At 55.8% G+C, this 12,966-nt stretch overlaps 2 protein-coding genes across 2 annotated transcripts; one reads left to right on the top strand and one right to left on the bottom strand.

Moving 5' to 3' along the window:
* Positions 1–2,768: 2,768 nt before the first annotated feature.
* Positions 2,769–3,919, bottom strand: VOLCADRAFT_118730 (bola-like protein; the record flags this gene model as incomplete). The annotated part of the gene is made up of 2 exons (XM_002954329.1): positions 2,769–2,880; positions 3,726–3,919. The coding sequence occupies 2 exons, from the start codon at positions 3,917–3,919 to the stop codon at positions 2,769–2,771; spliced, it is 306 nt and encodes a 101-aa protein (XP_002954375.1).
* A 238-nt stretch (positions 3,920–4,157) lies between these two features.
* cdkc1 (cyclin dependent kinase) lies at positions 4,158–8,647 on the top strand (the record flags this gene model as incomplete). The annotated part of the gene is made up of 8 exons (XM_002954404.1): positions 4,158–4,593; positions 4,667–4,776; positions 4,866–5,065; positions 5,230–5,336; positions 6,196–6,292; positions 6,721–6,886; positions 7,432–7,658; positions 8,335–8,647. The coding sequence occupies exons 1-8, from the start codon at positions 4,266–4,268 to the stop codon at positions 8,645–8,647; spliced, it is 1,548 nt and encodes a 515-aa protein (XP_002954450.1). The 5' UTR covers positions 4,158–4,265.
* Between the last annotated feature and the right edge of the window lie 4,319 nt (positions 8,648–12,966).

The raw sequence follows: 12,966 nt of genomic DNA, 5'->3' as shown, positions 1-12,966 counted from the left end.
ATTTGTCAATGTGGCATTTAGGTCCCAATGTGGGCCTTACCACGCGAATCTAACGAGAAATGGATTCCCGTCCTACTTGACAAGATAGGGCAAGTAGGTTCCACACGACAAGATTCAGCGAACAAACACAAACGACAGACCCAGCCTACCAAAATCACCGACGCCCCAGGTGCACGGAAACTGCCAACGGTGGAGGGGGATAAACACTTTGCTGGCTTCCCTTCACCTTTCCCTTCACCTACCGATAAGCTACCATTCCATCGGTTACCGGCCGGGACAAAACTCGATTGACCGTAACGGAATGTGAGTGTGTGTTACATGGTTGGGGGTGCGTGACCCCATACCTGTAAAACTACCCATACGAGCTGAAGGCCCAAGGACAACGGAACGGAATGTAAGGGAAAGTGCCTAACCATGCATAGGAAGTGCCTTGTCTATACCTGGTTCAATGAAGCAACCCGACCTGCCTGCTGAGCTGCTGCGTGCTTCTGTGCTGGCTGATGCACGCTGACAGATGAAGTTTTTTCCTAACAAGACTGCCCAGCCATGTGTACACCTTTAAATTTGGTTTAACATACGCTGTACAGTGGAAATTTGGACCAAGCTCACAAACAAGTTCCAGCAAACCGAGCCATTCATACATGACACCGCCCAGTAGTCTTAACGAAGAGCTGTATACTCTCTGAAGAACTATAAAATTTTGAGGTTGCAACTTGCTGTATATGGAACCAACACCTATACCTACATCCCGGCCACCGAGCCCCACATCTCGGCTCAATGTACAGGACAGAGTTCAACTGACCCTGTTAGCCCTAACACTAACCAACATAACTTACTTCAAAAGGCTTTGGCGTACGGCGACAAGATGAGAAAGACGATGATCAAACCCAGCCGTGTAAACTCAAATTTGCTGACTTGAAAGTGAAACTCGTCAAACTATAAAGTTCCCGGAAGACGGGCTATATGCCCTCCGCCTTCCGCAACATCGTTACAGGTGCCCCTCTGCATTTCCCCGTCCTCACACCTTACTATTACGCTATACCGTTCGGATTCATTCTGCTGTGCGATAAAAAGATGCCAACCCATTGCGGTGACACACCGCTATTAGCACTAGCACTATTACTGTGCTGTTGGCCATTAATCGGTGGGTTGGAGCGTTTGCCGCTATTTCCCCCCTCCAATACCTCACCCTAACTTAAGAGGTAAGGTCCCTTCTGCCCCACTAAGAGAGTTAACTGATTCACCAACCTTGCTGGACGACACAGCCGAAGTTGGTTGGACGTTAGTTCATGAGCTTTAGACTAATTATTCATATCTTGTGTTTGTCCATTAGCCACGCTTAGCTGAAGCTCGATTGAGCTCAAATTAGTAACTGATAACGCATTCGTACCGCGCTTCGCCTTAAGCAGCCTTCACGATCCTTCTTCGTTGTTCGTCAGGTTTGTCAAAGTGTGGTATGTTACTCTGACGCTGCGCACATTATGCCGTGATATTGTGTCGCACACAGGTATCCATCAGTTTGCTAACCTCCTACAGGAAACCCTAACTGAAGTTCGGGTCTCACATCGTGTGTGTGCCGTATTATCTCCGGGCAAGCCAAAGCACAAAATACACAAGCATGCACACAGGCACGATTGCATGGTGCAATTCCATGCCGCCAGCCATACTCCCGCTTCCCCCCCTCCTCCTTTTCTTCTCACGCACATGCACACATACACACACGTTCACAAATCCTCTCAATCCCCGACGGCCATGCTCTCCCTCTCCTCTCCCCTTCCTCCTCCTTCCTTGACATAGCGTGTTTGCCATGGTGGTTTTTTTGTATACTACATTCCTCCTCTCCCCACAACTAGCCCCCACTCTTTGCATACAATTTCCCCTTCCCCACACCCCGGGGCTCGGCGGCACATCTCTGCTGACGTGCTGTATGCGTGTCCGAGCTCCGAGATCCCGAGAAACACCTAGAAAAACAAGATAAACCACCCAAGACGTCGCGAAATCACACACGCGACTCTGGTTTACCCATTTCGGGAAGACGCCTCCCAGCAGGCTTCTAAAACACGTGTCCAGGAGCCCCCCCGCAACCCTAGCGGAACCCCAGGAACGCGAGCATTACCACCTTCCCTGAGCAACATTAGGAACTCCGAGCACCGCAAGTTGACTGTCCTGTCGTGCTATGTCTTTCTTACACAACCCCTTCAGTGCGGAACCCCCCTCAGGTTTTTACAAACGGAAGGCGCCCCGCTCTTGTGCGGAACTTAGGGTTCAAATTGTATCTGACCCAAGGCTTTAAAGTTGCAACAGCTTTTTACCGGATTGACGGCTTAAGATTGCAACTTTTATCGGATTCAGAATACAACAACACGCGCGTGCTGCTAAACACGTAGAGAGAGAAAGCATCATTTAATAAAGCACATCGTTGCTCCCGTGATGGGGGCAAATCAGAGAGCTGTGCTGACCTGAAGAGAGGAAAGAGGGAAAGAGAAGCGAACGAAGGGCTCCTTGCTGCCTTAGCTCTACGCGGGCCCCCTCTTAATTAACCCTCCCGAAGTGCAATTGGAGGCGACCTGGATCTGGCAGGTGTACCTGAGGTAATTGCGGATACAGGCGGTTTTACCACACGACGATTAATGCTGCTTTGCTCCTACTGCTACTGCTGATGTGCTTGCCATTGTTTTTAATGTTACTGCTGTTATTGCTACTGGCAGCGGTGCAAATGCTTCAGCTGCTTCAGGGACTGCTGTGCGCCCGCGAGGATGCGACATGTGTTATTGCTGCGCTGGTGGCGCGCTAGTTTGCAGGGTGAGTCCGTGCCACTGCCGCAGATCTTCCGCCAAAATCTTGTGGACCAGCTGGTGCTGTTTTACGATGGACTGGCCCCTGCAGCATCAGCATCAGCAGGTAAGTGGGTTGTAGTGGGTGGGAGTTTAAGACGAATAACTGACGAATGAAGCAGATACCATAGATAGACAGATGGGTGGGAGGGTTGCCAGGTAGTGGTTGTCAGTCAACACTCAAGAAGCAGCTCAGAGGGGTGTGTGTGTGTGTGAGGGAGAGGGGAAAGTGGTTAGGACAAGTGCGGTGCGGTAAGCGCAGGTGAGTTGAGGTCAGGGCAGGTGGCAGGTATCAGGCCGGTGTCGTCAGTTCAGGGCATGGCTTTCGACGACATTCCCGTTGAAAGGAAAGGGCTACACACAGAATCGGGCCACACAGTATTGCGGGTAGGATTCTTGATATGCGAACTAGGAGAAACGAGAAACAGTACGGAAACGTTGATACTGTAATCGCAACTCTGCCACGTCAGTGGGGTAGCGTGCGGGCGGGACATCGGACACAGTGGGAGGTCGGGAGATCGAGATTGGCGCTTGGAAAGGAGTTGTGGGTTAACAACAGGGGAGCTAAATAGGACCCATGAGGCCGCCGATTTTCCATAAGACCTGGTTTCACAGCCCCTCAGTGGCGCCCTAGTGAATTAAAAGGGAAAATGGTACGCCCACTCCCGGAAAAGCTGGGTAGCTGCACGAGCTCGAGGGTGCGCGCGCGTATGTGTGTACATGTACGACCACAGCCGGGCAGTCTCCGAGGACACAGGTTTTGTGGCTCAGCAGGGGACCGAGAGGAGGTCGATGCCGCAATATTGGCGATGCGGCTATATTTGCAAGCAGTCTCGCAACCCAATAACCAAATACCTGAATTGCACACCACATTCCCGGGGTTTTACTTACTTGAAGTCCTCTGCAACGATGGAGATCCGGTACATTGCCCCGCAGCCTCCGCTGGTGTCCTGCACCTCCACCTGCTGCACGCTCTTGAGACTGGCTTTTAGCTTGTTTGCTATGGCCTTCTCTGCTTCTGAGGCAGAGACGGTGCAATACGCTCGCAGCTGGCGTACAAGCGGCCCCGCCTGGGCCCGAAGCATGGCTGATGGTCCAAAGGCGAATGGTATAGAGAGGCCTATGGATTTTGCTCAGCGATAAACCTACCACTTTAATAGGAAATCTGGACATGAAGTTATGCATAACGTTAGCAGAAGGCGGTGTTAACAGTGGGGCCCATCTCATGCTGTACGACACGTCATTTCTGTCCATTGTTCTAAAGGTTGGCAGGAACGCATCTAACTTTCATCAAATTATACGGCTTTGGCGCGGTAGGAAGAGCTATTATCAAATAACTCATATTGAGCACTGTGGACACTTGTGACTCCTTGTAGGTCGGCCGCCGGGACGCAGTCCCGTTGGTTGCGACATTAGATAACATTTGGCACCATGGCTCAACTAGTTTCCACGACGGCAAACACGCCGCTGACACGAATTGAGATGCCTTCCTCCAACAGCGGGGATGACGTTTTTGGCGGTACACGGTCAATACACAGCGCCTACGTTTTCAGCGTGGACAAGCAGATTGGAGAAGGCACCTATGGACAGGTCTTCATGGGGCATGACCGGAAAACTAACGACAAAGTTGCGCTGAAGAAAATCCGTATGGACACGGAGAAGGAGGGCTTTCCAATCACCGCTATCCGTGAGATTAAAATTCTCAGCACGTTGTCCCATCCGAATGTTGTCAACCTGCGGGAAATCGTGCGCTCCGAGAGTAAGCAGTGGAAGTTCTTCTGGCAGATTCCTTGTTTACCCTCGCAATGACCATTACTTCCCTTTTGATGCAGTTCACAAAAATAATAATTTTAAGGGGTCCATCTATATGGTTTTTGACTACGCCGAATACGACCTGACCGGGCTTATGGAGTCGACCAAGTATGTGTTCACAGAGCCGCAGGTGCGGTATATCCCACCATGGGACTTGGCGGTTGGTTGAGAACACAGTCATGTTATGGGCTGGGTCGCCTGCGGTTCGCCGCAGCGCAGGTTAAGTGCATCTTAAAGCAGTTGCTGAAGGGTCTGGCCTATTGCCACAACAACGGGGTCCTCCATCGCGACCTCAAAGCCTCCAACATTCTTATCGACACCAAGGGCACTGTGAAGCTGGCCGATTTCGGGTTAGCACGTCCCTACAATGCGGAGAACGAAGCTGGCTTCACAAACCGCGTGATCACGCTATGGTACCGGTGAGTACAGTCATGCTGTGTCAGCAGGTGCTTTATGTCTTACCCGTCGTGGGGTAGCGGCTGTGTACTGTCCTCAGCTTTGTCCTACTGGCATCTCAGCACCCAGTGCTTATTCCCTCCTGCCGCTTCTGCTATTTACCCGTGACCTCGTGCTCCCGCTATAGGCCACCCGAGCTTCTGCTGGGTGCCGTGAAATACGGAGGTGAAGTGGACATGTGGAGCGTCGGGTGCATCTTTGCGGAATTGCTCACTGGAAAGCCGCTTTTCCCAGGTACGTCTCATGGGCGTTGCGGGAGATGCTGCTGGCATTTCTGTCTCTGGGGTGGCACTGTCTGCTGCATGCATAAATGGGATGGCAAATGGGGCGAGAGGCTGCTTGCAACTAACTTAACTGTGAGCCCTCGAGAGTTCAAAAGGGTTCTTTGGAGGGGGCCCGAACGGTGGAGCAAATGGGAGGGCACCCTGGAAGGGGGAAAGGCTGCACGACTTGCATCTTGCACCTGAGGCTCCGGCTCCATTGCAGCGGCGCGGGATACGAAGGGTGGTACGCGCACAGCGCTTTCCAAACGCTAGTCGTGGCTTGTATGCAGTTGTTGGCCCGTATGCAGTCACAGAGTCTTTACCGACGGGCCTGGTGATTATTCATCGTATTGGTCTTCCACAGCAGCATTAAGGATAGTAGGTCTTGATGCACCAAGCGCGCAGCGACAGACCAGCCTCTGCCAGGCGATCAGACTAATTCATCGCACGGGTCCTCATATGACGGGTTGTTAGGATGTTAGCAAGCGGAACTTCACGAAACTGCAGCATGTCCCAGACACCGAACGAGAGCCCTTGTGTTTTTTCTGGGAGTTCTTTGAGGAGTTCTATGAGACGAACTTTGCGTGCTTGGTTATATGTACTCCCTGGCTGCCATTTGGGGACGCAATTATTACTCTTTATTGTAACAGGATTATGACACCGTGGCGACGGAACACGTATTCATTTGAAAGAGTAATATGATTAGCAGGAAGATTTGGTGCATGGCAAGAGATATTTGCGGTGATATGTGCGCAGACAGCTAATCGCTGCGACCCACATAACGCCTTCCGATCGTCCGTCGTTGTCGCCGATCTGTGCGTCTTTCGTAGGCAAGGACGACATGGACCAGATGGACAAGATTTTTCAGATCATGGGAGGCCCCACGGAACAGAACTGGCCCGGTGTCACCTCCCTCAACCTCAAGCTGTGAGTACTGCCCTGGGGCGTGTGTATTGTGTGTGCGACCGGCGGCGTTTTGAGGTGTTGTATGAGGCGTTGCTGCTGCTGCTGCCGCCGCCGCCGCTTTCCTAGACCTTGCGCGGCTGCCGGTTCATCGTGCACGCTTGCGTGCGTGCCTCCATTCGGCATTCTTCGAGGCATATATATCCAACGTTGTCAAGCATACTGAGTGAAGCATGAGCTTTGCTCTCATGCTTCACTCACCACCTAGGTTGTATCCTGGCAGCGTTGCATCCTGACAGCGTATACCTGACATGAAAGCGCGTCACGTATTATCGGTGATCACTGCTTTACGGACGCATGTGTGTGTGGAGGTTGGGCGGGGGAAAGAATCTTTCCCCTCGGGTAATTTCCCCGTTGCTTCCTTCCTGGTCTTGGTGTGCCCCGTTCATCAGCTACAAGAATGTGCCCGTGGACAAGTACCCTCGTCAGCACCGACTGCGGGAGATGCTGCGGAGCAAGGGCGTGGGGCGGCACATTAGCGACGACGCCATTCGGTTGTTGGAGAAGATGCTGTGCCTGGACCCCAAGCGCCGCATCTCGGCAGCTGACGCAGTAATGGTGGGTCTGATTTGGTGGTGCGCATCGGAACGTAGCGTGGAGTGTTGTGTGGGTCCTCCTCTTTTCAAGCTATGCAAAGGTGTTGGGAGCTGTTTTCCTCCGTTGTAATGGGGTGGTCAGGAGGCGGCATGCCGGGGAGTTCTTCCACAGGTTGCGACCTTTTGGAAAGGTTAGCGGCGGAACGGGTGTGCACGCAGGAGTACGGAGCCTGCTGATGCACAGTTTTACTTAGCTGGGGCTATGGGGGGCTATGTGGGCCTGCGTCGATTAACGTGGCAGTCTTGAAGTGTCGGCTGGCAACGCACACGCCTACTGGGCCGCTGCCGGGTCGCCGTTTAGTAACCTGAATCTCGGGTTGTCTTGATTTTGCGTCCCTATGGTTTCGGTTCAGACAGGCAAATAAATGGCCAGACTTTGTACACGAAGGCGGGCAGCTTCCATTCGAACGCGCCACGCACTGGTTGCCATCTCCCCCGTCTCGCTTATCGCTTAACCCAGACCCAAACCGATGCTGCTGCTGCTGTCGGCCCTGTGCATGTGTACAGGATCCCTACCTGTGGATGGATCCCATGCCTTGCGAGCCCCAGCAGCTACCGTGCCGCGGCTCGGGGCATGAATTCACGATGAAGAAACGCCGTAACGACCAGCACCGGGAGCAGCAGCAGCAGGTGGGCCCACCCATGCCTCTGCCACCGGTGCCGGGCTACGCTGCAGGCGCTAGTGCGCATCACGGCTACGGGCCTGGAGCTGGCCCCGATCCAAAGCGACCCAGGTGGGTAGGCACAGCTGTTTCGCGCCTCACTACTAAGACTACTACCTACCTTAGAGATTATTGTGCGGAAGCGGGGGAGCTGATCGGAGCAGCCGCGGGTGCATACCTGCAGAAGCACGTGTTTCATGCATGGAAGCCCCTTTAAGAACCCGGGCGTTTTTATCAATTGTCATTTTCGCGGCGGGCAATTGCGTACCTTAGGTGGTCTGCGGGTGCTTGGTTTTTTAATATTGGGGGAAGCATGTATTGGGGGAATTATATACTAGGGAAACGGGAAGGAGTGAGGCCCCTTTCTGTGTCATTTAGCTCTTGGGATGCCCTGATTAGTGTGACGTTGTGAAGGGGAATGTGCAAGGGAATCTTTCTCTTCGTCCCATACTACACTCCGGTGTTGGGGCTTCGGATGGGCGACGGGCGGGGCCAATCCCACGCGTATAACATATTTGCTCTGTTCTCCCGACAGGTACGGCGGACCAGGGCAAGGACCGCAGTCTTACGCCGGCGGCGGTCACCAGCGGCCGCCTCAGCAGCAGCAGCAGCAGTACAACGCCGGGGCATCGACCAGCAGCTACGGCAGCCACACTAGCTCTCAGAGCGGTTACGGGCGGCAGATGCCGGGAGGAGGAGGCGGCGGTTATGGCATGGCCGGCGGCCAGCAGCAGCAGTATGGGCAGAGGCAGGACGGTGGCGGCCGCGGCGGTCCTTCGGGCGGCTACACGGGCAGCGGTGGCGGCGGTGGTGGTGGCGGTGGCATGGGGCCCCCGCAGCAGATGGGCGGCAGCGGGCATCATTCTCATGGAGTCGGCAGCGGTCAGTCCTACCAAGGCACGCACCAAGGCATGCAAATGGGCGGCGGGGGCGGCAGCGGGGGTCCCGGCGGTTACCGCGGCGGGCCGGCAGGGGGACAGCAAGGTGGCGGTTACGGGGTTGGGGGTTCCCGGGGAACGCAGCAAGGACAATCGCAAGGTTGGCAACAGCAGAAGCGTTAGGCTCGCGTTGTGTTTTGGCATTACTAGGGCAGGAGTCGCATGGCTGGCAGTAGCGGAAGCGCTATTTCAATTGTTTCGTGCTGAGTTTGGGTAGCCTGGGGATGAAGATGTAGCATAGTTCAGGGATTGTTGAAAGGAAAAGACTAGGACCAACAAGGACGTGATTTTTAAGGGGTGTGGAGGAAATGGGCATGAGCTTCCCTCTACCTCCGTATGCTTAGCTTTTGTACGAGTGGGATGAGGTTGGATTTGGGTGAGTGGCTATTTTGAAGCGGCAATTCGAGAGCGGTGTGCTGAAGTGTGGATTGGCGTCCAGCGGGCAGATTGGGCTGTATCGTAATGACTTTTAACCTCCTGATTTTAGTAGCGACATGTCCTCCTGGTAATTACATGTCTGCCTCCATGTCTGCGTCCATCCACCGTTGATTCCCCGCTGTGCTGGCTTCTTTTTGCCAATCTCGGTCCGCAAACGACTTTTCGCCGGCTTGAAACTCATATTGGAAGTCTCGCTATACCGCACTTTTTAAACTTTTCTTGAATTTGCTTCTTGCATTTTACTGGCTTCTTGTCTCTATCGTTTTGACATGAGTTCTGAACACAAGCGCGATTATGCGCACGCGTTGGGCCGTTAGGTGGTGTTGGGTGTGGGTGCTTTCTGAAAACGGTGCAGGTGGGAAGATGGGGGGAAGGGGTGGGTTTCGTTCTGACATTTCTGTGTCGTTGGAAAGATGAAATTAAGGAACCACGCATGTACAAAGCTATAATCCGTCACAGGTGTCTGCGTGAAGTGTATTTTAATGGATTAGATGAAATGTGGTAAGCTGCTTGCTAACGTGCTGATGACAGCGCGGGAGCCAACTTGACGGTGCTTAGGACCACGCAGTGTATAATCCACGTTTCAAATGATGGTGGTTTTACTGCGCAAAGGCGGCGCTGGGCGATTCCGTTGGCGGACTCCAGGGAGGCTTCGCACCGTCTTAGGGAGTCCGCGCGGGGGTGCTTTTAGAAACTGAGCCGCGAGTTAGGGTGTTGACCGGCGAACCGTTATCCCTGTTGTTTGTTTTACCAACGTGTGTTTTGCTTTGCTGTTTTGTGGCGATGGCAAACTTTGCTGGCATTGCGGCGAGCGACGCATGGTCTTCGCGATGCAAGCAGATGGCTCGGGTCCAGGACAGATTCCATGGCTTTGTTTATTTCGTTTACAGCTAGGTTTATGTATCCCTATGAGTCCATTTCTAGGCCTGAGGCTGTGTCCCGGGACGGTTGCGCTTGCATGGCACCGGCAATGGCGGTCGCTCCTTGCAACTTCAGCTCAGTTTGCATGAATCTAACAAATAAAACATCGCAGTACTAGAGAAGCAGTTTGTTCGAGGAAGTACATGAAAGCGGTACCAACTAACTCCAGGGTGGGCCTCACTTCGAGCCAGGACCCAAACCGGCGTTGCCAAACAGCGTACGGCATGGTAGTACAGTGGTAAAGTAATCCCGCCATGCGTGATGGCGCTCCAGAACTCAACAGGTGAATTACGGTATGACGACGAGTAAAGTCGCTTAGGGGAGTCTGCAAGGAGAATAGGAAATGGCTGTCGGCACCCAAACGGAAACCAGCACCTTTCTTAATATCTAACAAACCCATACTTAACAAAACCAACAAGTTCTAACACGTGACGCTTAGCATATGGAGTTTCCCAGTTCTTATACCTATGGCGGGGCAAAGCGAAAGCGAAAGCAAGGTACGTTTGTTTCGTCTACGTCTTATGTCCTGCTGGCTTATGCTTTACCTTGAACTAGTCATCCAGCTCCCAAAGCTTGGTACCTTGGACGGACTGCGCAGGCGATTGTCTGCGGTCTGCCCTTGATTCACATGTTCGCGAGCATTTGAAATTATCATCTCTGAAGAGTCAGGATAGGAAGTTGATGGCATGGACGCTGGGGGAACTCGCTTTTTTTTGCTACACATCAGCAGTTGAACAGCAAGACAGCCGAGGGGTGTCCGCCAGCCAAGCCGTGCGCCAGACGGATTTCATGGAAGCTGCTCGCTCGATTGCTGCTGAACGCAACGCCTTTCAGCGACCTTCGGACGATGTCCTACAGCGTGTATCTGCTAATATGGCCACGCGATTCTGGGAGTCCCGCCTGGTTGAGGCGCTGGAATCCTTCATCACCTTACACGGCCCAGAACTCCCCAAAGGCAGCGCACGCGCAGCTCAGCCTGGCCCGGCGCCAGCGCCAGCGGCACGACAGCGCCGCAATTCGGCACCAGCAGCGCAGCATGGCAGCGGCTCCGCAGCTGCTGCGGCACCGATCCCATCCCAGCCCCATGCATCCCAGCCCCCGCCACAAACCCGCCACGACTTCCGACAGCCAGGGTTAGGCCTTCACGACACCGGCGCAACCCAGCCCGGTCCGTGCACCGCACCACCGGCGCACCGTGGCGGCTGGCGGCCCGTTTACCGAAGCCTCGGCACACAAACTTGGGCTGCGCCAGGTACACAGAGGACCATTGAAAATCCCTCAGGGACAGAGCCTAAGCGGGAGGAGGCGGAGGGGCCGGCATCAGTGGGGCCCCTGGGGCAGGTCCCGACCGCCGAAGCTGGGGTGCCGCCAGCGCCGCAGTACCGGCCTACTGCAGACCCGGCAGCGGCGCGTCACTGCGCCTTCACTGCTGCCACGACAGGCAATGCGGCACGGATGAGTGGCGCCGGTGGTGGGTGTGGTTTCGGGACACCATCGAGGGAATTGGGCAGACGGAGCGAGGTGCGTGTAGAGGGTGGAGGCGACAGGGGCCGCGACGCTGGCAGTGGCGGCGGTGATGGTGATGGTGAAGGTATCGGCGGCGAGGACGACGACTGCGAGCTGTTTACACAGCGGTCGGCCGTCGCCGGGTACGACAGGCAGACGCTGCGGCAGCAGCTGATGCGGCCGCCGGGCCCCCTGGGCACGTCCTGGCCCCGACATGAGCGTCAGGATCTCCACGGCGTCGTTATGAAGACGGAGGCGGATGTCCAGCCACAACCTCCACCACCGCCTCCGCCGCGGCACCCGCCGCCGCTACCGCCGCAGCAGCAACAGCAACCCCGACAGCGGCAACGCAACTCCTATGTACCGGATCAACCGTTGCCGGGATCTCCGCCTCGTCGTGGGGCCTGGGACCCTAACGGAGAATTCCCGTCGTACCGCGACCCTGAAGATGGACTGTTGTCGTCGCCGCCGCCGCGGCAGCAGCAGCAGCAGCAGCAACGGGGCTGTACGGCAGCCGCCGGCTGCCAGACCACTCCCGGAAGCAGGGACGTCACCGCCACCGCCGCGGCACGGCGAGCAGCCGCCTACGGAGCCGCTGACAATGACGATGATGTTGACGATAATGATGACGACGATGGCCACCATACAGGCCGACGGCATCAACATCACCATCAACATTCTCAGCAGCAGCAGCAGCAGCAGCGGCAGCAGGGGCTGCAGCAGCAGCAGCAGGGGCTGCAGCAGCAACAGCCGCACCATCACCACCACCACCACCAACAACAAGAACAACAGCGGGAGCAGCAGCAGGAGCACCATCACCACCAAAGGCGGCAGGCGGTCCGCGGGACAACGCAAGAGCCGCTGGACCGACGAGGGCCGCCGCAAGGTGTGCATCACCATCAACATCAACATAACCATCATCTAGCGGCTGCGGATATAGAACGGGAGGGCCAGCAGCCGCAGCAGCAGCACCACCAACAACAACACCAACAGCATCAGCACGCTCCATCAAAGTCCACGACACTGTTAGGTCGCACACCTTTGGCTAGGCGATTGGCGCTTGATGGACAGCCCGCGTCGGCCGTTACCACTACAGCAGGAGCAGCAGCTGCTGCTGCAGCTAGACCTGCGCCAGCAGTAGCAGCGACAACAAGTAAAGCAGCTGCTGGCGCGGGCATCGGTGCCGCCGCTGCCGGCGCGGGCATCGGTGCCGCCGCTGCCGGCGCGGGCATCGGTGCCGCCGCTGCTGGCGCGGGCATCGGTGCCGCCGCTGCCGGCGCGGGCATCGGTGCCGCCGCTGCCGGCGCGGGCATCGGTGCCGCCGCTGCCGGCGCGGGCATCGGTGCCGCCGCTGCCGGCGGAGGCAGCGGCAGCGGTGCGGGACCTTCGAATGCTGGCGAACGCAACGCCGTCGGCACTAGCGTACGGCTTACGGCTGGTGACGTCGACGCCGCCGCTGAAGGAGGTCCAGCGGGCAGGGTGACGGCGGCCTCTGGTTGCGGCGGCGGTTCCGGAGGGCGGTTTGCTGTGGCGGCAGCAACGACGGCGGTGGGTGACGGCAGCGGGGGTGAGACCGC

This window comes from Volvox carteri (assembly GCF_000143455.1).
Source record: "Volvox carteri f. nagariensis unplaced genomic scaffold VOLCAscaffold_42, whole genome shotgun sequence".
Lineage (NCBI taxonomy): Eukaryota > Viridiplantae > Chlorophyta > Chlorophyceae > Chlamydomonadales > Volvocaceae > Volvox > Volvox carteri.
This window is presented reverse-complemented; position numbering and strand designations above follow the sequence as displayed.